Here is a 26,064-nt window from a genome sequence, read left to right on the forward strand (position 1 = left end):
CGCCGCAGCTAGAGAAAGCCCGCGTGCAGCAGTGAAGACCCAGTGCAGCCCTAAATAAATAAATAAATAAATAATTTTAAAAAACAGTAATTGTGAGGGGAGGAGAGTACAAATGCAAGGTTTTAAAAATGTATTTCTAATTAAGAGATCAGCAACTTAAAACAATGGTAACCGCAAACCAAACCTCCATAATAGATATACATACAAAAAAGAAAAAGGAATCCAAACCTAACACTAGAGATAGTCATCAAATCACAAAAGAAGAGAAAAGAAAGGGGGGGGGACCTACAAAAACAAATCCAAAGCAATTAACAAAATGGCAATAAGAACATACATATCAGGAATTCCCTGGCAGTCCAGTAGTTAGGACTCCACCCTCTCACTTCCAAGGGCCCAGGTTCAATCCCTGGTCGGGGAACTAAAAATCCCATAAGCCTCATGGTGCAGAAAAAAAAATATATATATATCAATAATTACCTTAAATATAAAGGGACTAAATGCTCCAAGATTTGCAAAAATGTAAAACAATGTCACTTTTCTCACTAAATTATTTTTTTGGGGAAATGATTATGTTTTCATAAAAAATATTATGTTAACATGTAATGGGCCAGGATGGGAGTCCCCAGGATATGTCCAGAAGAGGAACCTGTCAACTTGGTGGCCGACAGAGTGGACCCAAGTGGGGGCCCCAGTAAATCGGTGGCCAGTGGAGTAAGGGCAGGAAAGGGCTCTTGGATGGGACCAAATCCATTGGTGACAGATGGGACGTGCTTCACCCTCAAGGTTGGCTCAGGATCCCTATCAGGTGACAAAGTGAGTTCGGGTTCAGGCTCCTGGGGCGGATCCGAAGATAGGGCCGAGTTAGGAAGGGATTCTGAGGCAGGAACCAGGACCTGAGATAGGGTCAGGGTTGGGATCCAGGCCGGAGTCAGGATCCGGACCGGAGTCGGGGACCGGACCGGTGTCGGGGTCCGGATTGGGCCCAAGGCCGGGACCAGAGTCGGAGTCCGAACCTGGATCGAAGTCCTGACCGGGGGCCAGAGTCGAGGCCCGGACCGAGGCCGAGGGCCGGACCGGGGAAGGAGCTGGGGCCTGCGCCTGGTTGTTCTTGGGGGATAGGGGCGCACCCCAGGTAGCCCAGGTTGGGATCCTGCCCGACCCTCCTGCCTTGGGTTAGGAGAGACTCATCTGCACCGGGTTCTAAAACGGGAGGCAAACAATGGGGCGCTATTACACGGGGTTCCATTCAGCGCTCAGGTTCTATTGCCTTGAGCCGCTGATGGGGCGGAGGCCTCTGGATCGCCCCTGATAATTCCCATCCCCCAAATCCCTACCTCCAGATTGCCAGTGTCCTTAACATTCAGGCGTTCACTATACGTTCATTGAGTGCCTGCTATGTGCACAGTCCTGTACTGGGTGATTCTGGGGCCAGAGCAGTCAGGAAAGCTGAAGTCCAGTTATCAGGCTCCCTGTCCAGTAGAGATATACCCCTTACCAAACAGTGACAGCCCAGTGAGGTCAGGGCGAGGGTGGAGGAGGCACAGGAAGAGGGGTTAGAGATATGGTGAGGAAACACGGGGACTTGTGGGATCCCGAAACAGGTGTTAGAACCAGTCTGGGGGCAATCAGAGAGGGCTTCCTAGAAGAGGTGACAACTGAGAGACCTGGAGAAAAATAATAACAACAATAACAGATTTTACATTCACGTAGTGCTAAGTGCTACACACATGCCCACAGCTGGTAAGTGGCAGAGCCAGGATTCAAACGGCAGCCATCAGACTCTAGGGTCCTGACATAGAACCTTGTGTCAAGGGCTCTATCACACTGAGTTCCTCCAGGGTGGGATCTTGTCTCATTCACTGCTGAATCCTCAGCTCCTAGAACAAGGCCTGGCACACAGTAGGCACTCAATAAATGTCTTTTTATTTTGAAATAGTTTTAACACTCATGAGAAGTTGGGAAAATAGTAGAGAATTCCTGTGTAACTTTCACCCAGTTTTTCCCAATAACATCTTATGTAAGCACAGTACATTGTCAAAACCAATTGGTCCAATACTTTTTTTTTTTTTTTTTTTTTTTGGCTGCACTGGGTCTTTGTTGCTGCACAGGCTTTCTCTAGCTGTGGCAAGCGGGGGCTACTCTTCATTTTGGTGCGGGGGCTTCTCATTGCAGTGGCTCCTCTTGTTGCGGAGCACAGGCTCTAGGTGCAGGCTTCAGCAGTTACAGCACACAGGCTCAGTAGTTGTGGCACACAGGCTTAGTTGCCCTGAGGCATGTGGGATCTTCTCGGACCAGGGATCAAACCCACGTCCCCTGCACTGACAAGTGGATTCTAACTGCTGGACCAACAGGGAAGTCCAGTTCAATACTATTAGGTCAGGTACAGACCTTATTCAGATTCATGGAAGGGTTTTAAACAGAAGTCCACTGTGCTTCCCAACCCCTGAGAGCCCCTCCTGTGCTAAACCTTGGGCCTGGGTCCCCAAAAACAGGAAGATCAAGAAAGACACTGAATTTTCTGTGCAATGCCAGGCAAGCGTCTACCCCTCTCTGGGCTTCAGTTTGCCCCTCTGTGAAATGAACTTGAAATGGGCTTTCCTCTTATAGCATAATATTGAGAATATTTACTGAGCATCTATTGCATGCCAGGCTCTGTTATAAAATGTTTTGTACTTATTAACTCATTTAATACTCACAAACTTCTGAAGCAGATTCTATGACTAGTTTCATTTTACAGGTAAGGAAATTTAGGCACAGAGAGGTAAAGTGACTTGTCTGAATACAAGGCAGAACCAAGATCTGAACCAAAGCAGTCTGATTTCTGTGCATTTGTAGGCTTTTTGGTTTTTTGTCTGTTTGTACTTTTTTGGAGTTACCATTTAGATTACTTTATTTGCTACTGCCATTGTGCTAAATGCAGTAAGTGCATGCCTGATTTAAAGATTTAAAGCTCTGCCAAAAGAGAAAAAAAAATGACAAGTTTCTCCTTGGTGTGCAATGGCTTCCACCTTACTCCTCTGGGGCCCTGCTTCCTTTCACCTTCAAAGTGAAGGATAACTTTGAAGGATAACCAGAATAACTTTCTCTTCCCTGCAAGCTCTGATCATCTGAGATAGTCTTCCTTGCCCCAGAGGCTACGACCTTAGGCTGAGCCTGCAGCAGCCTGTGAAGCAAAGCGATAGAACAGAGCCTGTACTTTAAAGGGCCTCCAGACTTGGGTGTGGGACTCTTCCCTTATGGTGGTGATTCAGAGGACTCAGGTCATCACTCTTTGATAATCCAGCCAGTACTGTTCCTGTGATGACTCACTGACATGTACAGTGATGGTGCCAAGACTCTGAGATAGGTGAGGCATCCTTGACACCAGAAGTGCATCAAAGGGGGAATCCGTGGGACTCAGCTGCCTGCCTTCAGCTTGCATGCAGTCACTGATCAAAAATACGTGATGAAGGGACTTCCCTGGTGGCGCAGTGGTTAAGAATCCACCTGCCAATGCAGGGAACACGAGTTCGATCCCTGGTCCGGGAAGATCCCACGTGCCACAGAGCGACTAAGCCCGTGCGCCACTGCTACTGAGCCTGTGCTCTAGAGCCCGCGAGCCACAACTGAGCCCACATGCCGCAACTACTGAAGCCCGCGCACCTAGAGCCCGTGCTCCGCAACGAGAGAAGCCACCGCGATGAGAAGCCCGTGCACCGCAATGAAGAGTAGCGCCCGCTCACCGCAACTAGAGAAAGCCCACACGCAGCAACGAGGACCCAACGCAGCTAAAAATAAATACATAAAATAAATAATTTTTTAAAAAAATACATGATGAGTGTAACACAGCTTCCCATCTTTGCTTTTAAATTGAGTTCTGCTCTCTCAGCAGGTGGTATAATTTGTTCAAGGCAGCAAAGACTCGGCCTCTGAATATCACGTTGTCTTTGAAGGAACAACGGGCTGGTGTTGATGTCTGCCTTTAATCTCAATTTAAATATCATTTGATAGTAGGCTTTTGTTTCAATGTCCATATTCCTTAATGGTACAGTTAATTCTCATGACACAGAAAGTCAATATAGTGAAACTTGAAAGAATTTGTATGTATAAGTATTTATTCAATATATGGTATCATTGACTGAATTAAAAGAACATGTGGATCCCTTGGCTGATGTTCTAATAAAAGGCCTCCTTCATTTGTTCATTTGTTGCTATATTCCATTTGTTACTTTTCTCTGTTCTCTCATCTTCAGTTCCTATGATTTTGCTCATTTCCAAGAGTGCTTGGGCACTGTCCCAGCCTACTCCCCACGAGAAAACATGGGGAAGGAGGATTGGCAGAAATTGGCTGATGCAGGCTTTTTATATTTTCAGTGGTAGAAGTAGTATTAAATGTGTGATGAACTGTCTTAGGACAGTCCCCAAATTTAGGAAGGTTCCCCCTCTCTGCTAGGTCTTACCTAGATTTGTTCCATCTCATCAGGAAGGAGCTGCAGCAGATACTCCACTCTCTGAGCCTCCCAATCCTCTGTAAAATAGGTTCTGCTCTCACTGACTGGTTCTGTCCGTTTGCCTGCCAGGTACAGTACTTATATCTAGTAACAAATGCTGATTTTTGACACAGAAAGCGACACTCCTTTGCCCACATATTCCATATGGTTTGGACAGGCTGACCTTAATCCCTGCCATGCACTACACAGATGGCCAAGCCTGGCCAATCAAAATAAGCCATACTGCCTGGCCCCTAGTTTGAGCAAGGCCATGTGACAAGCCAGGGCCAACGAAAGCCTGTCTACATATGAAGTCATCCTAGAGACAACTGGAGGAAAACACTGAGCCCCTGAATCCAGTCCTGCTAAAGCTACCCCTGCCACAGGATTTTCACTTTTATAAACTAATAAATTCTCTTGTTTATTTAAACTACTTTGAGTTGTTTCTGACCCCTGCAGTAGAGTCCTGTCTATTATTCTTCTCAGGAGACAAAATCTCTCCCCTCAGCCCCAAAACCACATACAAAGCACTCAACTTGATGAGTCAAAGCTGATCAAACTAAGAGCCTTTATAAATGTCTCTGGAGAGATGGCGAGAGAAAAAGAGATAGGATATAAATAACCATTATGTACAACTTCCAATGGTAAAATCCTCCCCATCACCCCTTCCAGCTTGAACTCCAAAGTGTCTGAAGCAGAGAATACAAAAATATCCAGGTTCTGTCCCCAGGTGCTGATGGAGAAGGGGCAGCTCAGGCCTAGAAACAGAGTAAGTAGGAAGCATTAGAAAGGTCTGCCCCCCCACCTCCCCTCCCTCTCCCCAGTGAGTGGAAATCAGTGGAGAAGCTCTGGCTGAGGCTCCCCACTGTGACCTCTTGAGGCCCAAAGGTCATCCAAAGAGAAGATGCCAAGTAGCTCAAAACGATAGCAAAAGGCATGCAAGATACAACTAAATTAAGTCAAAACTGAAAAACAGGCAGAGGACCTTCCAGAGACACTACCCTCCTCATTTTACACATAAAGAGCTACAGGAAAAGCAGGAGCTGCCAGCGCCCAGCATGCCCAACGTGCGCAGGGTGGGGAAAGGTGGGTAACTACCTCCCGAGCATAGATACAAGGAGCAGATATGACGTAAACCGAACGAGCGTCTCCATCTTCAGGGCGATTCCAACCTGAGGACGGGCTGCGGGAGGAAAAGAGTCAGATCTAGACACTTCAAATTCTCATATCTTGTTTTCCCACCCACCAAGGAAGGGAACCCAAAGCCAACCAGAGGAATTGTGAAACGACCCAACCAGAAGAAGGTTGGAGCTGGGATAAGAGAAAGGGACCAATCAAGGAAGGCCCATCAAGGAATCAGGCCAATTGCATTACGGAGATTGATGCAAGCAGCCGAGAGGGACAAGGCTTACGTCTGCGGCCAAGCCCCTCACCTCGGGCCATCCCCGGAACCTTCCTGCGTCCTCATGTTGTTGAGTGCATCAGGGAGCGCGTGGACCGATGGCTCCGGGGTCCCCGCCAGCAAGCGAGACCCAGTATCCCGGCCAGGGCCACGGCGTCGCACGTGGACCAGCAAGAGCGCAGAGCCGGCCAAGCCTGCGGCCACCAGCAGTCCCAAAGCCGGTGGCAAGAGGAAACGCTGCGGGTCTCCCGGCCTCAGACCCGGCGGGGCCACGGGCAACGTGCCTGCGCCGTCGGGGTGAACCGGAAACTCGCACCGCGCGCCCATGTAGCCGGGCGCGCAGGCGCAGACGAGGCCGGAGAAGTGCGCGTAGCAGCGCCCGCCGTGGGCGCACGGGCGCGCGGCGCAGGGGTCGGCGCGCTCGCGGCAGTCGCGGCCGCCGAAGCCCAGCGCGCAGGAGCAGCGGCGCGCGCCGCCGCCCTCCAGGCAGGTGCCGCCGTTGGCGCAGGCGCGGCTGGCGCAGTCATCCAGGTCGTGCTCGCAGCGAGGCCCCGCGAAGCCCGCGCGGCAGCGGCAGCGCAGGGCGTGGCCCAGATCCAGGCAGAGCCCGCCTGTGGGGAAGGGGGCGTCAGGGGCGCGGCCCGATTGGGGGGAGTCCCCCAAGCCAGCCGCCCCAAGCCTGCCCGCGATTTCTTCTCAGCTCGGTGATCCTCTCCCTCATCGTTTCTCTGGGCCCCCCTCTACCGTCTAACTCTAGGGCCAGCCTCCGGGAGTTTGCCTGGAAAACCGGCCCGCCTCTTTTCCCCCTGGTGAAGTCTTGGATTAACTCGGCCTCACACCTCTTTGGTTCTCGGGGTCTCTGTCTCTTTTTCTCTCGGCTTTAACCGTACTATTTGAAATACTTTCAACAGTTTTGGAACGACGGGTTTGAACCACCTGGCCTTTGCCCGTGCCTTCTCCCTTTTCCCTTCCTCCTTTTCTGTCATTCTTTTCACCTGTTCTCTTCTCGAGCTCATCGTCCAGGTCTGTGCTCCGGTGTCCCCTCCTCCAGAAAGCCATCCGATTCTTCCTCCATCCCAGCCCTGCGCTCCGCCATCACACCCTGGCCACTGTGGGCCCTGTCTAAGGACGGCTTTGTCTTCCCCCTGGGCTGGTACCCCTACGCACCACTGCTGTGTTCCCGCTACCGCTCAGCCCAGAGTGAACACTCAGTGAGCGTTTTGGAGAGAATTAGTATTAAAATAAGAGGGCGCTGAGCCCTTCACATTCATGATCTCATTTAATATTTTTTTTTGTGGTGGTGGTGGTACACGGGCCTCTCACTGCTGTGGCCTCTCCCTTTGCGGAGCAAAGGCTCCCGGATGCGCAGGCTCAGCGGCCATGGCTCACGGGCCCAGCCACTCCGCAGCACATGGGATCTTCCCGGACCGGGGCACGAACCCATGTCCCCTGCATCCACAGGCGGATTCTCAACCACTGCGCCACCAGGGAAGCCCTAATATTTTAATACCTATGTCAAATCAGGTCTCACCACTATTCAGAACCCTCCTCCGGCTCCATCTCAGGGTAACACTAGAATCCTCGCCATAACCCATGAAGCCCTAAGCCCTACAGGATCTGTCCCAGTCACCTCCCTGACCTCGTCTCTCACCAGTCTACCCTCACTCCCTGTGCTCCAACCACACTGGCTTCCCTGCGATGCTGAACACACCAGGCATATTTCTACCTCAGGGTCTTTGCACTTGTTCATCCCTCTGCCTGGAACATACTCTTCCCTCAGATCCCCACATGGCTGCCTCCCTACCTGCAGCATGGGCTTCCTTACCCACTCTAGCTAAAATGTCAACCTGCCACCCCATACACACTACTTCTCATCCCCCTTTATTTCTCATCCCCTGGCTTTATTTTTTTTCGTTTTTTTGTTTTGTTTTGTTTTGTTTTTGGCGGCGCCTCACGGCTTTTGCGATCTTAGCTCCCCGACCAGGGATTGAACCCATGCCCCCTGCAGTGGAAGCACAGATTCCTAACCACCAGGGAATTCCCTCTTCTTAGTTTTTATCACCAAAAACCTCCTATATTTACTCATTGATCTTCTTTATTGTCTCTCTGCTCCATCAGCTCTACGAGGGTGGGGGTTTTCATCTCATTCCCTACTGTATCCCCAGAACAGGGCCTGGCACACAGTAGATGCTCAACAAATAGTTATGAGATAGGAATGTCACCTTGCCCGTTTTACAGAAGAACAAACTGAGGCTGGGCAGAGGGGAGCCCAGCCGCAGGCTGAGAGGAGGCAAAGTCAGGATCCCCACCCGGGACTGTGTGAGCCAAGCCCTGCTCTTGCCCACTGAGCATGCAGGGACCCCCCCCACTCCCCTCCCTCACCGCTCTGTCCTCCCCACCTCACCATTACGGCATGGCTGCAGGCTGCACCGGTCCACCCTCTTCTCACAGTTGGAGCCTTGGAAACCGGGCGGGCAACGGCAGATGTAGGCAGAGTCGGGGTCCGCACCTCCCACACACAAGCCGCCGTTGAAGCAAGGTCCATCCGCACATGTCACCCCGCTCACCTCACACCGCAACCCGTAGAACCCACGGGGACAGGTGCATTCGAAGGACCCCGGGGTCTCCTGGGCACAGGCAAGGGGACTTTGGATCAGCATCTCCTTAAAAATCCCATCCCTCTCCTTAGTCTTTTTTTTTTTTTGGCCCTGCTGCATGTGGGATCTTAGTTCCCTGACCAGGGATTGCACCCGTGCCTCCTGCGGTGAAAGCACGGAGTCTTAGCCAATGGACCGCCAGAGAAGTCCCCCCTTCCTCGGTCTTGACCATTAGGGGGGCTGCTCCTTGTCTAGTCCCACCTCCTAGGGTGTAGGGGCCTCAGCGAGGAAGTCCCTGAGGCCGAGACAACCTCTCTATTCCACATTTCTGGGTCTGCCCATCCAACCCCACAGAGGGGAGGCTCTGGAGGCCCAGAGAGATCCCGTTCCCACCTCTACACCTTTGCTGCCAAATGCTGCCCACCCTGTCTGCCCTCCCCGATGCTGTCCGCATGGCCCAGGCCTAATTCCAGGTCCTAGCTCTAAGCCCACCTCCTCCATGGAGCCTTCCCTGGATCTCCCCTTCTCAGGCACCCCCTAACTTGAACGCTGAGTGTTTCTCACTGTCCCGTGGTGGCAGTGTCCAGGTGGCCCACGCCAGGCCCTGCTTCATCCCAGGCTCACTCCCACCACCACACCTTCGCTTCCCCCAGGCCACTCGTCTGGTCTAGCTTCTCCAGTCGCCTCCTGTCTGCCAAATCAGACTTCAGAAGCCCCAGCCCGGGTCCATCTTCAGGAAGCCTTCTCTGATGCCCGCCCTTCCCTAGTCCTCAACCCACTCAGCCCCACCACCCCTATCTTGAGCTCTGACTCGTTCTCTACCCCATAGGCGGGGCAGCTTGTGGCCCGCTAGGATCCCTCATCATTCCCACATCCACACCTTTAGGTGCCACCCACTGGGTCTGCTCTCCCCAACACATCATCCTACTTCAAGGCCCCAGATGCAGTCTGGACACCTCCAGGAAGCCCTCCCTGATAGCTGCCCCATTCCCCCCCCCCCCAGGCTGTTGTCTCATGGAGCCCCAGACAGGGGATTCCCTGGGAAAAGTACTACCCAGGATCGGGGTGGGGGGGGCGTGATACTGACGCTACAGCTGCCTCCGTTGGCACACGGATTCCCATCACAGGGCCCAGGCCCGGGTACGAGGCATCCAGTGGTGGCAGAGGATAGGCCCCTGGAGCTGAGGCAGCTGCTGGTGGAGACAGGGATTGTGCAGAGGGGCCCAGTCCAGCCCTCCAGACATCGACATTCATCGGGCTGCTCACAGAAGCCGTGCTCTGGGCTGCAGCCTGCTCGACATGCCGCTGTGGGGGAAGGAGAGACAGAGGAAAGAGGAATGTTGATGAAGGGAGGATAGGAAATCAGAGACATTTCTGAGCACTTTCCATGCATCACTTGTTTCACCTTTGTGACTGTCAACCCAGTGGGCTAGATGGTATTGCGACTCCCAGTTTACAGACAGGGAAACTGAGGCCCCGAGAGGCAGGGTGATTTACCCAGCTAGGAAGTGGCACACAAGGATCTGAACCCAGACCAATGAGTTCCAGAATCTGTGCTCTTGGAAGGAGAATGGAGTGGGGGCTCCCAGGTCTGAGCTTGGAGAGAGGAGAAGGAAGGAAGAGGATTGAGGAGGGACCCTTGGCCTTTCAGGGGAAATGGGAGGGCCTTGGAGGTCTGGGAGGATCTGGATAAGCCTGGGGATCCTAGGGGCTTCAGTGGGGCTCAGACATTGGGATATCTAGGGTGGGTTGGGGGATCCCAAGCTTTAGAACGCAGTGGGGTCTGGAGTGCAATCACAGGGAGGGAGGATGGTGGAACCCCTGGGGGGGATGGGAGGAGCTTCCAAAGCTCCTGAGTGGGGGTACGGAGGGCCCCAGAATTAGAAGAGCTTTGGGGTCCGAGCATCTGGAAAGGGGTGTGGGTATGGATTAGGGAAGGAACTGGGGGTACAAGGATGGGAAATGGGTGTGCGGTTCTTATTTGGGGAGACAAGAGTACTGGGAAGAGGGAAGGGGGCTGGAGTGCCCAGGCAGGGCTGGAGAGAAGTCTAGGGTCCTTAGTTTCCCAGAAAGTGGTAGCTGGATCATGGGAGCGGGCTGAAGACCATGAGTGAAGCTGGCGAGGGGTTCTCGGGTCCCCAGTTCCCTGAAGAGGGTAACTAGGTTGTGAAAGGAGCCGGAGGGGCCGTGACGGGATGGGGTGAGGTTGAACGCAGGACTCACGCGGTGCCTCGCATTTGTCCTCAATCTGCGGGCAGGGGCGCAGTTCCGGGTCACACCGCGAGGGGGCGCCGCGCGAGCGGCAGAGGCGCGCGCACGCGGCCCCAACGGCCGGCGGCTCGCAGCGCGCGCGGTAGGAGAAGCGCAGCTCCCAGGCGCCTGCGCGCTGCATGTCCCGGGCCCACGGACCCCCGGCCGCCAGGCGACGCCGGCCCGCCACGCGCGCCAGCAGGCTCCAAGCGGGCCCTGCGGGGAGAAGGGAGATGTGCTAGGCTGCGGCCCGCCTCGGTCTCGGGATGGAGACGGAGCGCGCAGGCTCGCACTCTCCCTTCCCATCTTAACGAAGCCAAAACACCCCTTTTGAGTCCTGAGAATGGCAGTTACTTAGCAAGGCTGCAAACTCCCCTAATGCGCCCTGGGATCTTCGATGACGCGAACCCTATGACCATCATGATGATAACAGTTCTCCCAGAGAAGCCGAAGTGCCCCTATATTTTGCCCCAGAATCTTTGTATATTAAAGTAGTTATGAGACCCCTAACACCCTGGGACATATGATATCCCTAATATGGCCAAGGGGCAATGACAGGTCTTTGAAGTGAGGTCAAAAACACCCCCAAATTGTGCCTCAGGATTTTCCTATATAAAAATGGTGACAGAACCACACACACCCCCGGGCCTTATATAGCATCAAAGTCCCTCTCGAATTAAGGTTAAGATCATCCCATATCCCTCCCTGAAACCTCTCTGATGAAACTGCAACATCCCAAAGGAGTCCTGAGGCCCTCTATATGGACAAGGTGACAGAGCTTTGCCTACAAGAAACAGAAAGTAACTCATATTGTACCCTGGGTTCTCAAAATCAGATGGTGACAGAGCAGGACTGTGAAACGCTGCTGCTTCGACTCCAAGATAGTAAGAGAGCTTCTTCCCGCCTCTCCCTGCCCCCACCCCGCTTTGCCTGGTATCAGGACATTTCTGTGTCGACATGTCAAGAGCCCTGGGGCTGTCAACACCCAGCACCACACTCCGGGAGCTGTGATGACATCATGGGTCCAGCAATCCCATGAATACCCCACCCTACAGACAGCCCCATGTCACCCTCCTGTACCTCACATCGGGCCCCAACTCCCTGGATCTCCCACACTCTGCACTGAAGTCCCAGAATTGAAGATACTCACCTCCAATCTGTTCTCCTAACTCCTCTCTCCAGGTTTCAATGATGAGAGAGAAGGTGCCCTGGTTGGGTGGAGGAAGGTGGAGAGGGAAGAGTGAAGACAGTGGTCAGGGCAGGTAGGTACTCGACGAAGGCCAGATTTTAAGAGTTAAAGAGTGACAACCATTCCAGGGACCAGCCAGGCAAGGGACAATTTCCACAGGCTGGCCCAGGCAAGGAATGACTGTTTGGGCTTTCTTTATTGAGCACTTACTATGTGGTAAGCACTATACTCAAGACACCTGGTTGAATCTCTCAAAAGGGACCACTGTAATGTACCATGATGATCCCATTTTACAGATGAGGATACTGAGGCTGGAAAAGGGAAAGTCACTTGCCCAAAAGCATAAGCGTCTAGAATTCAAAAACAATTCTGTTCACCTTTATGCTTTTGGGGCTGTGAGATGGAAAATAGGATTTTGGAGATGAAAAAGTCATGGATACAGGCCCCAACTGGAAGGTCTGAGAAGAGATAAGGTGAGAGGATATTGGGGGTCCCCAAGACAGAGTGTGAAAGTCTCTCTAGGTGCCAGGAAATTTGGGGACAAAGATGAGGATACCAGTGTTTAAGGATCCCCAAGGAACAGGGGTAGTGTTCTGTGAATTGAGGATTTCTAGAAGGTGAGTTTGGGGTTCTGGGAATTCAGGGTTCCAGGCATGCAAGGCTGTGATCTGGGATCCCTAGAGGGAAATTCGGAATCAGAAAATTTGGGTTTATAGGTAGGGTTTATGGGTCTGAGAATGTGAGACTCCAGGTGATGGAGTTACTGGGAATTTGGGGTCCCCAGGGGGCAGGGTCTTGGAAGTTGGAGGGCAGATGGCAGTCGAGGTTTGGGTAAGGCCCCCAGCACGGGCGTGACCCGGGGCTGGGCCTCACCGGCCAGGCGTCCCGGAAGGGCACGCGCATGAGGCCGTCTGGCAGCGGCAAGTCAGGCGCTGGCGCTCCGGGCTGCGCAGTGTAGACCGGTCCGCGCGCACTCAGCGCCGCGCCCAGGGTGCACGGAGACTCGGCGGCCTCCTCGGAGATCCCTGGCTTCAGGCAGACCCTGAAGAAGAGGCGGCAGCTGTCCCCGGCCTTGCAGGGGGACCGCGGGGCGCCCGGTCCAGGTCCCGGCCCGAAAGAGTGGATCTGCAGCTCGAAGACGCCGGCCGGCCGTGTCTGGGGCGGAAAGGGGTACAGGGTGAGGGGACTGCGGAGACCCAGACGTCTCATCCGCCCCGCGACCCCTCCCCAAGACCCCCGGGCCGCACCCCCTCCCATCCACCCTTTCCACTCCGGCTCCGACCTGGGGAAGGAAAAAGAGCGCCAGGATCACCGTCGGGGAGAGGAGCTGGGGCATCTGCGGAGAGACCATGGTCTTCCGGAGGTCTTGGGAGCCGCAGCTGCTGGCTCCGGAGCCTTATATCTGAGAGGACAGCTCCGCCCCTTCGGGCAGCCGCCGGGTCCAGGGGACCCTAGGGGAGGAGGTCGCAGGGGAAGGAGAGCGTGCTGGAGAAGCCGTGAGACTGTGTCGTGGCCACAGGCAATGCAGTGAGTGTACATCTTATATGCGGTTGTGGGCATGATTTGTGTGGCTGAGGATAGGGAGGGGTTGGGGGGGTTAAGTTTGTGTGTGAGGTTGGATATGATTTTAAAACTCTGAGCGTGTGTGGTGTGTGAGCAAGAGCTACTGGAGGGTGTACATGACTGTGATTGTGTGTCTAGGTCAGATTGTGTGGTTCCACATGTGCCTGAAATTCTATATGGTTAGAAGCCTCTTTGTGAGGTTGTACATAATTCTAAGATTTTGTGTGTGTGTGTGTGTGTGTGTGTGTGTGTGTGTATACACGCACGCACACACCTGCATGGGAGAATGGAGATGTACATGATTTCATGGTTGTGTGACTTTTGAGATTCTGTGGCTGTGTAGATGCTTCTCTGTGCAGGTGTACAAAAGTGTGTTAGCTCCTGGACCACTGTGTGTAGTCGTAGGAACCTGTGACTTTGTGGTCTGTGCAGGTGCCTCTAGGTGGCTGTGTGTGTTTATGTGTGTGGTAAGGTCTGTGCAAGGTTGTGAATGGCTGAGGGTTTGTATGTGAAGGAGCCTGGGTGTGGGAGGTCCATGAGTGTAGCCCTGTGTGGATACGATGAAGATCCAGTGTTCTTTATGGACCCGTGTGTGTGTGTGTGTGTGTGCGTGCGCGCGCACGCATGCTCGAGTGTGTTCCCCTCCCCGAAACAAAGCCACCCTCCCCAAACCCGCATCACGGATGCACCAGACGCCAGGGCGAGGAGCCCCCGCCTCAGAGGGGGCTCCCAGCTGTATGTAAATGCTGCCATCTGCTGGGCGGACGCGCCCCTCCCCCTTTGGGCCGCAGCTGGGCTGCCCATTTGGCCTCCGGAAGGTGTGAGCAGCAAATGGGCAGGAAATTCGGTCCTCACAGATCAGGGGCCCGCTCCCTCACTCCAGGATGAATGGGGGGGGGACCCCGCGCCCTCCAGAATCTCCTTAGTATTCCAGGACCACCGCAAGGAAAGCCGGTTAGAGCAGATGTTCCAGCCCCCCGGTCCTAATCATTTACTCTGTGCCAGGTGCTGAGCAAAGCCCTTTAGATGGAGTAAACCTTTTTTTTTTCCAGAATAAAAAAATTTAACACTTAGAAGCTAGTAATTATAGGGGAAAATACAGGTTCAATTATATACGTACATATTTTTCTTTTGGAGAATGTGCTCAATAAAGCACAGCCCAGTAGAGCCAGGCATACAGTAAGTGCTCAGTCTTTTTTTTTTTTTTTTTTTTTTTTTTTTTTGTGGTACGCGGGCCTCTCACTGTTGTGGCCTCTCCCATTGCGGGGCACAGGCTCCGGACGCGCAGGCTCAGCGGCCATGGCTCACGGGCCCAGCCGCTCCGCGGCATGTGGGATCTTCCCGTACCGGGGCACGAACCCGTATCCCCTGCATCGGCAGGCGGATTCTCAACCACTGCGCCACCAGGGAAGCCCGCTCAGTCATTTTTAATGAATGAAAGAACTCAACCTAAACAGTTTTCTCATAATCCTGAGGACGGGAGTCATGGAAGGGTTTTGAACAGGGGAGGGCCATGGTCAATTGTGCAGAACATCCCAGGTTCCTTTGCACAGGTTTTTCTTCTACTTGATATATTCTTTCCACTTCCTTCTTTTTAAATTCTGTTCTTACCATTCAGACTTCACCTCCTATAGGAGGCCTTCCCTAACACCCCCCAAGGGGGTCAGGCACCTCTTCTGAGTTCCCACAGCCCCTGGGGACTCCTCTATCCCAGCCCCAACCACTCTGGCCTATGAGGTCTTTCTAAGCGCAAATCTGACCATGTCCCTCTCCTACATAGACTCTTCCATGGCTCCCCAGTGCCTTCCAGCTTTTGAAATTCTAAGGTTGACATTTAAGGCCCTCCCTCCACATCCCCCTACTCAAACAGGTTCTGTGGCCCCAAAGCAGAGAGCCAGACCTTGTGGACCCCAGTTACTGGGAGGCAAATCAGGGCCTGTAGTGGGGTAGGTGAAGGAGTGAGCCTCCCATTACAGGAACTATTCAAATGAGATTTGGACAGCTATTAGAAGATGTGGGAGAAGGCAAATTCCTACCCTGGATAATAACTGGGGAGGTAACAGTTTCCAGGTCTGAGATATCTCAAAAATTTAAAAAATTGTAAAAATAGCCAGCCTTTATTGAGGGTTTCTGCCAGGCATGATAGTGTTTCATGTGAATTCTCTCAAGTCATCTTTTTGACTATCGAGGACTTTTCCTTATGTGCCCACCTTAGAGCCCACAGAAGGCTATGTTGAGGTGACATCTGCAAAGACCTGAAGGAGGGAAGGGAGTGAGCTATATGGATCCTGGGAAAAAAACATTCCTGGCAGAGGGCATAGCAAGTGCAAAGGCCCTGGGGTGACCATGCCCAGCACACCCAGATATCCCCATGGTTTCTCATTTCATTCCGGTCTCTGCTCAAATACACCCTCCCAAGAGGCCTTCTCTGACTGTCCCATTCAATCTAAAACAGCACTCCTGTTCCCAAACCACTCTAACACCTTACCATGCTTTTCTGTATGCATTTATTTTACCTCGAGAAATATCTGACCATTTTCTGTCTCCTCCATGAGAACATCAGCTCCTTTTTTTTCTAGAGCTTTTTCTCTAGTTTGTTCATCAATACACCCTTGTGCCTAAAATGAGGCCTGGTAGTCAGTACTTAGGAATTATCTGTTGAGTAAGCAAATGAGAGGTACTATTATTAACCTCTTATGAATGAGCAAACTGAGATGCTTGAGACCTTGCCCAGGGTCACAGGGCTTGCAAGTGGCGTGCAACCTGGGAATTCAGCCCCTGCTGGGATATGCCTTAACACTGGCCCAATCCTGCCCACTGGATGACGCCCTAATGCAGCCCTAGCACCGAGCATTTGATATAAACATCCTATGTCATGTCATGTAAGCAGCGTCTCAGAGGCCACCTGGCACAAGTCAAACCCTCTCTTCCCCTCCAGCTTTAAGCAGGTGTGACCTGACAGCATCATCCCTGAACCAGCATCAATGTCGGGGAGAGGCCTTGGAGGAACCCACTGGACACTGAAGCATGTGCCACCCAGAGTACTAAACTTAACCCCCAGGGCCACGGGCCAATGGACAAATGTACTTCCTCCTTTCATGCCCCGTGGATGGACAGAGCTGAGTCACATTTCAAAAGGCTCCTCAGAAGGTCCCATGGGTCACCCCCTGTGGTCAGCGAGCACTCACTTGTGGTGGCTCCCTCCGTGCACAAACCCTCTCCAGGATCACGTTCCCCAAATACCCTGCTTTCAGTTAGGAGTTTCCAACACTCAAAGCTACCTGCAAAGGAAACATAGGCCCTCCTTCAATCCTGCAGATGCTCTCAAGCTAGGGAATCTTGAGGATATGGAGGAAACTCTCTCCTGGATTACAAATGGTACACCTCAGGGTGGGGGTGGAGGGCTGCAAATGTTACTTATTTGTAGACATCTGTGAGTCTTGTTTAAAAATCTAGAGTTCAAGTTCAATCTGGCCCACACAGTTTCAACTACATTTTAATTATTTTCACAAATACCAGGGAAGGGTTTTTAAAAGTATCTAACTGGTACTAGCACTAAATGCTGGCTGGAGCAGGAGAGGCTGAGACAGCCGGGGGGCAGGCGACTGCCAAAATGGTACAGAATATTTGTCTGGGAAGAACCAACATGGCCTGGTAACAATAAGCCCCACTGAATATACATGCAGCCTGAGCATGAGCTGTCCCATTTACTCCTCGCAGCCACTCTACTACGATGGGTATTATCATCGCCCCCATTTTAGAGATGAGGAAAGGGAGGCAGAAAGGTGCTCCCAAGGTGCATACAGCCACCAACTGAGGGCCTACCTGGGGGGCCTCACTCAGCCTTCAAGCCTAGCCTATGAGGTAGGTACTATTATTTCACAGACGTAGAAACTGAGGCACCGAGAGGGGAAGTAACTTGCTCATTTGCCTCTGATCACACAAGTCAGGACATGGTATAGAGCTTGGATCCGAACTTGGATTTGGGTTTATAAAAGTCTGGAGGGGGGCTTCCCTGGTGGCACAGTGGTTGAGAGTCCGCCTGCCGATGCAGGGGACACGGGTTCGTGCCCAGGTCCGGGAAGATCCCACATACCGCGGAGCGGCTGGGCCCGTGAGCCATGGCCGCTGAGCCTGCGCGTCCGGAGCCTGTGCTCCGCAATGGGAGAGGCCACAGCAGTGAAAGGCCCGCGTACCACAAAAAAAAAAAAAAAAAAAAAAAAGTCTGGAGGGACTTCTCTGGCGGTCCAGTGGTTAAGACTCCACATTTCCACTGCAGCAGGCCTTGATCCCTGGTCAGGGAACTAAGATCCCATATGCTGTGCTGCTGCACGGCCAAAAAAAACCAGTTTGGAACTCAACACTATACCCAAATGTGCTGTCCACTGCAGGAGCCAGTAGTCACATGTGGCTATTTAAATTAATTAAAATGAAACAAAATTTAAAATCTCATCCCTCAGTTACCCTTCCCACATCTCAAGTACTCTATGGACCCATGAGGCCACTGGCTGCTGTACTGGACAGTGCAGATACATGACATGGGGTACACATCATGGAAAGTTCCATTGCAGAGTGCTGCTACAGTCTTTTAGTTAGAAGCCAACATTTTTTTTTTTTTGCGGTACGCGGCCTCTCACCGTTGTGGCCTCTCCCGTTGCGGAGCACAGGCTCCGGACGCGCAGGCTCAGCAGCCATGGCTCACGGGTCTAGCCGCTCTGCGGCATGTAGGATCTTCCCAGACCGGGGCACAAACCCACGTCCCCTGCATCAGCAGGCGGACTCTCAACCACTGCGCCACCAGGGAAGCCCAGGAGCCAACATTTTTAAATTGGGAGATTTAATATAAACAACCCCTTTCCTGGCTTTTACTGAAAAATCAGAAGATCAAGCAGCTCTAGGCTCAAGCAGCTCTAGGCCCACCTTCCCACAGGGCCATGGCTGGCAGAGCTGAGCAGCAGTTGCCCCTTGAGAGGGGCAGTCTCCGGTCCACTGAAGCCCCATGCGCCCACACTTCACACATTTAGACAGCAGCCTGGGGCTACCTGTATTTCAACCCACAGTGCCGTCCTCTCTTCTCTTTTCCATAGGGAATCTGGGGCCAAAGAGGGAGATGCACCTTCGCAGACCACGTGGCACACGGGAAGACACGGCTAGGGCAGGGTCCTAGGCAGGTTTTCAGATTCCCAGGCCGGAGTTAAAAACCAACCATCACCCACCAGAGTGCCCTCGCTGCTCGGCAGCTGATCAGCCACTGTGGGACGACCCCCGAAGAGTCCCACACTGCACCCTGATGCCCCCATCTGGAGACTCTCCGGACACAGCAGTGTGGCGTCTGGGATGACCTTTATTGGACATGTGGTTGGCCAAGCCATGGTCTGGGAGCACTGGGCCCGGGACCCAGAACCCAGGCACTGAGTCTGAGGAGGCCCAGAGGTCAGGGCTGTTTGGAGCGAGGCCACAAGCGGCTGGTAAGGGAGCCAAAGAAGAGGCTCTGCTTGCTGGACGTGGAGAGCTCAGCCAGGCGCTGCTGCTCCTCCTGGAGTTGGGGGCAGACAGAGAAGGAAAGTCAGCCCAGGGGCCACCTTCCTTAAACCTTTGCCCAGCCCAGACCAGGATGCACCCAGACCCGAAGGACCCAGTTCAGACACTAGCAAAAGCCAGCTTTGAGCCACAGAAGCCCAGACTCAAATCCCAGGGGGCCTTTCCCCTGAACCCTGGGAACCTATCCCAGGCCCTACACTGGACTACAACATCTTGCTCCCTAAGCCCCCAGTGCCCAGTCTTGAGCCCTAAGACCCCTGTCTGGATGCTGAGGGATCCCAGGCCCAAATCTCCAGGGATTCCTCCTTTGGGTACTCAGGAGCTCTAGCCAGGAGCACAACCCCAAACTCGATCAACCTCAGCCTAGACTCCTGGGAATCTCTTTCTCAGACTCAATTCATATTCTTATCCCCACTTACAAATCAGAGGATCACAGGTCATCAGAACTCCTTGCCCAAACCCTTGGGCCAAGTGTCCAAGGATCCCTCTTCCCAGACCTGATCCAAACCCCACCCCACAAAACACCAGGACCCCCAGACCATCAAGGCCTCTGGACCTATCTCAAATGCTTGGCATTTCCTGCCTCCTGTGCTCAGCGCAGGCTACAGGATCAATTCGCCCCTCATTACAAGGGCCCCCTGGGACGGGTGGTGTGAAAAAGAAGGCAGTTGCGCAAGGTCACACAGCCGGAGTAGAGACAGGCTGCTCCAGGGTTCCGCCTTCAAGAGCCTGGGGAACTGTCGGTGACACCCCCCACCCACACGGGGAAGCTGAGGACTCACCTGCTCCAGCCGGCTTTGCCGCTGCTTGAAAGCCTCCAGTGGGTCTTCCTCCAGGGCGTAGTGCTCCAGCACAGTTCGGACATCCTCCACACCATTCAGAGCAATGGCTGTGGGGATAGCAGGTGGGGGTCAGCCAGCTGAAGGTAAGAGGGAGGCAGGGCCCGCAAGGGTAAAGGTCAGACCGGGGTGGGGTCAGAGCTACGTGGAACATTTCTCAGCAGTCTAAAAGGGAGTCCCCTGAATATTCCCAGGCATCCCCTAAACAGTCCAGAGGAGCATCCCAAACATTCTAAGAAGCTTCTAAAGACTGCGATGCTCATGGATCTCCTGCATCGCAAGTCCCTGGTTTCACATAAAAAAAAACAAGCCAGAATCAAGCATCTTATCATTCCTCTTGAATGTCAAGGGCTCTAGGGTCAGAGGCCAGGAGGTCAGGGGTCAGCCTCACTCTTCAGGAAGGCAGACAGGTCCAATAAGACCCGGTCATCGGAGTTGCCATTCCAGGGCCGCAGGGCGACGCCGTTGTAGGGCTGTAGGCGGAAGGCTTCCTTCTTGCAGTCCACGACTACTACTCGGGCTGGGTCCCGATTCAGACACGAAATGTCCTGGAAGTGGGTGACAGGTTATGTCAAGGCCTGTGCTCCTTCCCTTCCCACCAGGAACCCACAGAGGGAGAGAGAGGTGGACAGACTACACGTGCACTTGGTATCACACACTGGGATCATCACGACAGGGCCTCCTGAAGACCAGGCTGGGATGAAGACATCAAACCTAGCAGGGCGCAGAGGAGCTAGTCCCACAGATTCCTAGACCCAGGGCCTGGTGCACAGGCAGGTTGATTTGGAGGTTCCCTGGGGAGGGAGGGAGGCACTTGTGTATTCAACCGCTGCCCCAGGTGACTGTGGCAAGCTGCACGTTTGTAAACTTCTCACAGACAGAGGTGCAGACTGATCCACAGCAACATACAGAGAGTCACACAAAGACAGGTACCCAGACAGACCCTTCAAGACCCTCAATCACAGCCTATGTCCTTCTGAACCTTGAAAAACTACACAGACCCCCCACCCCAGACCCACCAAGACACAGAAACCCAACAGACACCAAGACCCATGGATACTTGGACAAAGACCCACAAAGAGACCCATTCACAGCCCCACAGACTCCTGGACCCCTCGATATATCATTGGTCACAGCAACAGATGCCAAGTCAAATTCCAACACAGTCTCATTTACACTATTATAATTACATAGTCCCAGAGACACTCAGCTCGATACAGAGACAAAAATCCACTTCCAAATTTCACCTCCCTACCCTGTACTCCCAACTGTTTTCTCTGGAGAGACCCCATTTTCCCCTGCTCCCACTCCCAGATTCTGGGACAGAGAAAAGGGCGTTAGAGGCCCAGTCCAGGCTGGCAGCAGGCTATTGTCCTACCAGAATCAGACCTGGGGCAGAACCAGAAGCAGCCGGTTGCTTCTCAACCAGAAACAGGTTGAGGCTGGGGTCAGAGCTAGGTCCTCTTTCCTTTGGGAAGTGCCAGCCCTCCCCCAAATCCCAGAGCCCCACCAGGGCCCCCACATGGCACCTTAACATGGTGCCCATCCATGTATCTCGTGGCGTCCCGGAACAGGCGGTAGGAGATGAAGCCGTGGGGGTCCACGCTGTCAATGAGCGGAAAGGCAGTCTGGGGGGTGGGGTGGGGGGAGAACAAGGTCAGGATGAGCCTTGGCCCTGCAGCTCTCCCTCACCTCCTGCCACGTCGACCATCCCGCCCCTGCCCCGGGGGCCTCACCATGCCAGTCTCTGACGTAAAGATGACGATTTCATACAAAGGGGCGAGCTGTTGGAATAAGGTCTCGATGCCTGGACGCTTCTTAAACCTCCAGCCAGTGGCCAGCTGGAAAGGCAGTGAGAACAGTGAAACACTGAGACCCGGAGGCCCCTGTAGCCCCAAGAGGACAAAGACCCAGTCTCGGGGGATTCCCGGAAGCAGAATGCTCTCTCCACCTCTGTGGCTCTCGGAGGGGTGGAGTACACGGCTGTGACTGAGGGTCTAGGAGTATGGAGGATGTGACTCCCCTATGGCACTTACTGCGTGCCAAGGTATACTAACGACGACCTCCGGGCTGTGGAGTAGCACAGCTGAGGGAAGCAGGGCAATAAGGGGTGATACCTCTTCTCCTGGATCACAGAGTGGAACTGGGGCTGAACCCCAGCCTGGCTCCAGAGTCTATGCTCTTAACCACATCATCACAAGCCGGCCGCCCAGCCCTATCTGGTGTCCCTAACCCGCTGCCTTCCCCAGGACACACCGACCACTCAGGGTGCAAGAGGACGCCAGTGAGCTCTAAGACCAGTGTGTACGGTGGCTGGTAGTACGGCTCCCGCAGAGGGTCTGGGAGAAGGCAGGGGCTGGTGGGCTCGATGATCATCTGTGAAAGAGAGATGTAATGGGGGCACTCAGACAAGGAGGCAGGAGGCTGGGGGTGAAGGGATAGGGACTGGGCTCCTGCTCACCTGTCTATAATCTTTGAAATATTTGTATGTCCGGCGCAACTGCTGTACCAGAATTGGATCTAGGAGAACACCAGGGCACAAAGGGATTCCAAGATAAGCCACTGCTCAGCCTCCTGGACAAACCAGGGGTTTATTTATCTACCAGATATAAACAGCTCTACATACCCACCTGGTTTGAAACAGCTCACTTCTGAGTACAAAGGTAAAAAGCAATGACATAACTAACTGCCAGGTAGGAACAAATGTTTTTATTCACCTGTCAAGTTTTAAGCTGAATACTTATATCCACACACCACCCCAGATACAAAATAGAATGCTTATACATCTGCCCACTTAAATCCCACATACATATAAATAAATCTGCTGACATTATGCCAGTATATTTAGTCCATTTTGAACCTCTAGGTTTCCAGATGTGCCCACTTTAAGCAAGTATGTGAAATCTAGTTAAGCCATGATAAACATATACACACGTCTGTATACTTTAAACTAGTGGTTCTCAACTAGAAACAGTTTTGTTCCTTGCTTCCCAGAAAATTCTGCAATGTCTGGAGACATTTTTTTTTTGTTTTTTTGTGTTTTTTTTGGAGACATTTTTGACCCCACAATACTGGCATCTAGTGGATAGAGGCCCAGGATGCTGCTAAACACTCCCCTACAACAAAGAATTATATGATCTATAGTATGAGAATGGCTGAGGCTGACAAATCTTGGATAAATGAATACACCAAATCCAGTTTAAAACAGAAATCTTACATGACTACCTTTTTCAATACAATATTTTTAGTGCAGTTAAACTACTGTCTGTGGGCCTGCCTTTTTGAAACAAAAATATCAAGACACCACTTAAGCTAATAAACACACACACTTTAAAACTACAAGTTTACCTGCCCAACTTAAATCAGTACACTGCCTTGCTTAAACCAGTATGATTCCACATCTGCCAAGTTAAAACAGCATACTTACCTACCTGCCCAGTTTAAAACAATCAATGTACTAACATGCCAGCCTGCAAACATCCCTACCACAAACAAGTGTCTTTCTGGACCTACCAATTTTATATCTCTCTTGGGAGGGACCAGGTGTGATAGAATTGACAACTACTCTCTACTACCCAACTTGTCAGAAGCTCTCTAAGAGCTGGTTCATCAGAAGGGGGAGGAAGGAAGGAGGCATTGTTTCAGAAATGAGGCGCTGGATGGGGTAGGGGCATGGTGGGAAAAAAAGAGGCTGTCATAAAGAAGGGGGTGGGGGGCTGCAGATGCTCAGATCTAAGGCACAGGAAGTCACGTGTCTGGTGATAGAAAGCCCAGTTCTCCCCACGTACTCCCATCCACCTAGGATTCCCCTCCCCCATCTATCTGTCCCTGACCATCTGCTCTTGGGCTGAAGGGCCAGGGAAGGGGACTGGAGTTTTGTATGTCCCTCCCCGCAAGCCATCCAGCTGCTGACTCCTCTACCTCCCAATGGAGGGGTGGGGGAGCACTAAATGGGGAGAGCACAGTAGAGAGAATCCGGGGACCCCAGAATCTTTGCTTGTTTACTCACCGTTGTCGAATTCATCGGGAATCTGGGAGGTAGAGAGAAAAATGGAGGGTTTGGGATGGCAGCGGCAGAACCCCATCACACCCAGAAAAGGAATCTCCAGGGCCCTGGGAAGTGTAGGCAAAGGTCCCTGGGAGGGAGAGGTTCACCCCAGACCAGAAATGGGCCTAAACAGGCCAAATGGGAGGAGACCCACAGGATGGGACCCCTGGTAAGGCCTCTGGGTCTCTCTCCCGCTCACCTTGGCACCATTTTCATCCACAGAGTTGTTTCCTGTAAGGCAGACAGTGATGAATGAGAGGACTGAGGATCCAGTCTCCTAGGTTTTAAGGAAGTTTTGAAAAGGGCAGGGGGCCTAGCCTCCTGGGTCTGAGGGAAGCGGGCTAGAGCATCATGGCCTGCTGAGAGAGAGGAGGGGGCTGGTAGCCAGGATACCTGGGCCTCTGAGACAAGAAGGGCTGGGGCAGAGTCTCCTGGGTCTCTGAGGAAATGAAGGGACTAGAGGGAAGGTTGGAGTTTTGGGTGCTGAGGGAAGAGGTAGCTTAGGGGGGTGGGCCCGGCCTATCCTTCCTCCTCTTCCAATTGACTTCCCATAGCTTAGTGCAGGAACCAACTAGAAAAAGTAGAACGTTGAGTAGAGGAGCAGTAGGGAGACTTCCCTCATTTCCAGATTCTAGTTGGCTGCCCTATTGAGGGAGGAACCAGGGAATGAAGATGGGTGAAGCCCTTAGGGGAAAGAGAGGGAAGTTCCCAAGCAGAATAGAGGGCCAACAGAACAAAACTGGTGGGCAAGGATATGTTCCTCACCAAAAATATAGATGACGCTCACGGTCCCACCAGCCCCGAGCAGCCCAGCAAGCCAGAGTGCGACTTTTTTGGCATAGCTGGGACCCTCCGAGTTCCTCTGCTGCTGTGGCCCCTGTGCCTGGGCCTTAGTGCCTGCTCGGCTCCCAATCTCTGTAGTCTGCAATTAAAAGAGAGTAGGTTGGCCAAGAGAGAAGAGAAAGAAGGTCAGGGTGGTTTAGGCACCCTGGTCTGAGAAGAATCGAGGTTGGGAGCCAGGAAGCAGCCACCCACATGGCCTCCAGATGTTGTGTCCCTGGAGAGGCAGGCAGGAGACTGGGTCTCTCAGAAGGGTCAAAAACTAAACTGTCTGGCTCCAGGAACCCAGGGGCTCAAGAGTTGACAAGTTCTGGTGCCCGGGATCCCAAAGGCAAAAGATTGGAGGGCCTGGAGCCGGAAAAAGCAGGGCAGGGAGATAAGATGAGGGAGCCTGGCTGAACACTGGGATTCCTGGAGCAAGACAATGAAGGACACTCAAGGGGATAGGACGGGAAGTTAAGTCCTCCGGACGCCTGGGGCTCACAGTAGCGGGGTATGGAGGGGGAGGGAATGGGAGCGGGGCCGGAGGGGCAATCGCTTGCTGGGGCTTAGGGCACGGAAGTAATGGACCCGGAGGCCAGAATGACTGGGTCTCTGTCAAGATGGAGGGAGGTCAAATCAGAAGCCCGAACATCTACCTCACCACCACCACCACCACCACCACCGCAGGGGTAATACCCGCAAGACCAGGCTGGGACTCCAGCGTCCCGGGCTCCTCCCCCTCAAGTATTACCTGAACAGTCACTGAGATGGGGGAAAAGATGACTCCCCTCCCCCGGCGCCCACGTGCGGTCGAGGAGGTGGGGTCCAGAGGACGCACTTGAGCCCCCAAGCATCTAGCCCGGGACGCAAGCGCTGCCTACCCCGGGAAGCGGGGAAGAGACCCAAAATGCTGGCGGTGTTCCATTCAGCAACCTGAGGTGCTGCGTTCCAGAACCTCCGGGCGGCGGCGGTCCGCCTGGAACTCCAGGAAGGAGCCCCAGCACCCGGAGGCCACGGCCACCCCCACCCCGCTCACCTGGTCCGGTGCCCGAGGGGGCGGCGTCGCGAGCCTCGCGCACAGCCCCCGCGCGCCTTGCCGGAGCCCGCTCCGCAACCGCAGGAACGGCGCCACCGAAGCCGCCATCTTGCGCTGACGCCACGCTACCCCGCCCCCTCACTCTCTCTCCCCGCCCCGGGCCGGGGCCGCGGCCAATGGGTGGTGCAGGGGAGGGGCGGGTGGACGGGAGCCCGAGAGAGACAAAGGGCTGCGGGCGCACTGCCGCGGGCGCTCCAACTAGGTCTGGGAGTCAGCCGGCACCACGCCCCCCTCGCGCCGGACAGCGT

The 26,064-nt window shown here is 53.4% G+C and overlaps 2 protein-coding genes across 3 annotated transcripts; both read right to left on the reverse strand.

The window, feature by feature from the left end:
* Positions 1 to 4,073: 4,073 nt before the first annotated feature.
* Positions 4,074 to 13,260, reverse strand: DLL3 (delta like canonical Notch ligand 3). Its single transcript, XM_059045822.2, has 9 exons — positions 13,190 to 13,260; positions 12,781 to 13,062; positions 11,869 to 11,926; positions 10,692 to 10,934; positions 9,556 to 9,773; positions 8,276 to 8,498; positions 5,903 to 6,482; positions 5,568 to 5,652; positions 4,074 to 5,227 (listed from the first exon to the last, which is right to left on the reverse strand). The coding sequence occupies exons 1-9, from the start codon at positions 13,256 to 13,258 to the stop codon at positions 5,222 to 5,224; spliced, it is 1,764 nt and encodes a 587-aa protein (XP_058901805.1). The 5' UTR covers positions 13,259 to 13,260; the 3' UTR covers positions 4,074 to 5,221.
* Positions 13,261 to 18,794: 5,534 nt separating this feature from the next.
* TIMM50 (translocase of inner mitochondrial membrane 50) lies at positions 18,795 to 25,934 on the reverse strand. Of its 2 annotated transcripts, XM_059045834.2 has the most exons (12): positions 25,757 to 25,888; positions 25,472 to 25,597; positions 24,664 to 24,820; positions 24,098 to 24,129; positions 23,860 to 23,881; positions 22,312 to 22,370; positions 22,107 to 22,226; positions 21,587 to 21,691; positions 21,380 to 21,478; positions 20,242 to 20,398; positions 19,794 to 19,900; positions 18,795 to 19,006 (listed from the first exon to the last, which is right to left on the reverse strand). In XM_059045834.2, the coding sequence occupies exons 1-12, from the start codon at positions 25,862 to 25,864 to the stop codon at positions 18,905 to 18,907; spliced, it is 1,194 nt and encodes a 397-aa protein (XP_058901817.1). In that variant the 5' UTR covers positions 25,865 to 25,888; the 3' UTR covers positions 18,795 to 18,904. The 2 variants fall into 2 exon arrangements, with proteins under 2 accessions (XP_058901817.1, XP_058901816.1); XM_059045833.2 differs by lacking the exon at positions 25,472 to 25,597 and having other exon boundaries at positions 18,797 to 19,006; positions 25,757 to 25,934.
* Between the last annotated feature and the right edge of the window lie 130 nt (positions 25,935 to 26,064).

This window comes from Kogia breviceps, chromosome 18 (assembly GCF_026419965.1).
Source record: "Kogia breviceps isolate mKogBre1 chromosome 18, mKogBre1 haplotype 1, whole genome shotgun sequence".
Taxonomy (NCBI): Eukaryota; Metazoa; Chordata; class Mammalia; order Artiodactyla; family Physeteridae; genus Kogia; species Kogia breviceps.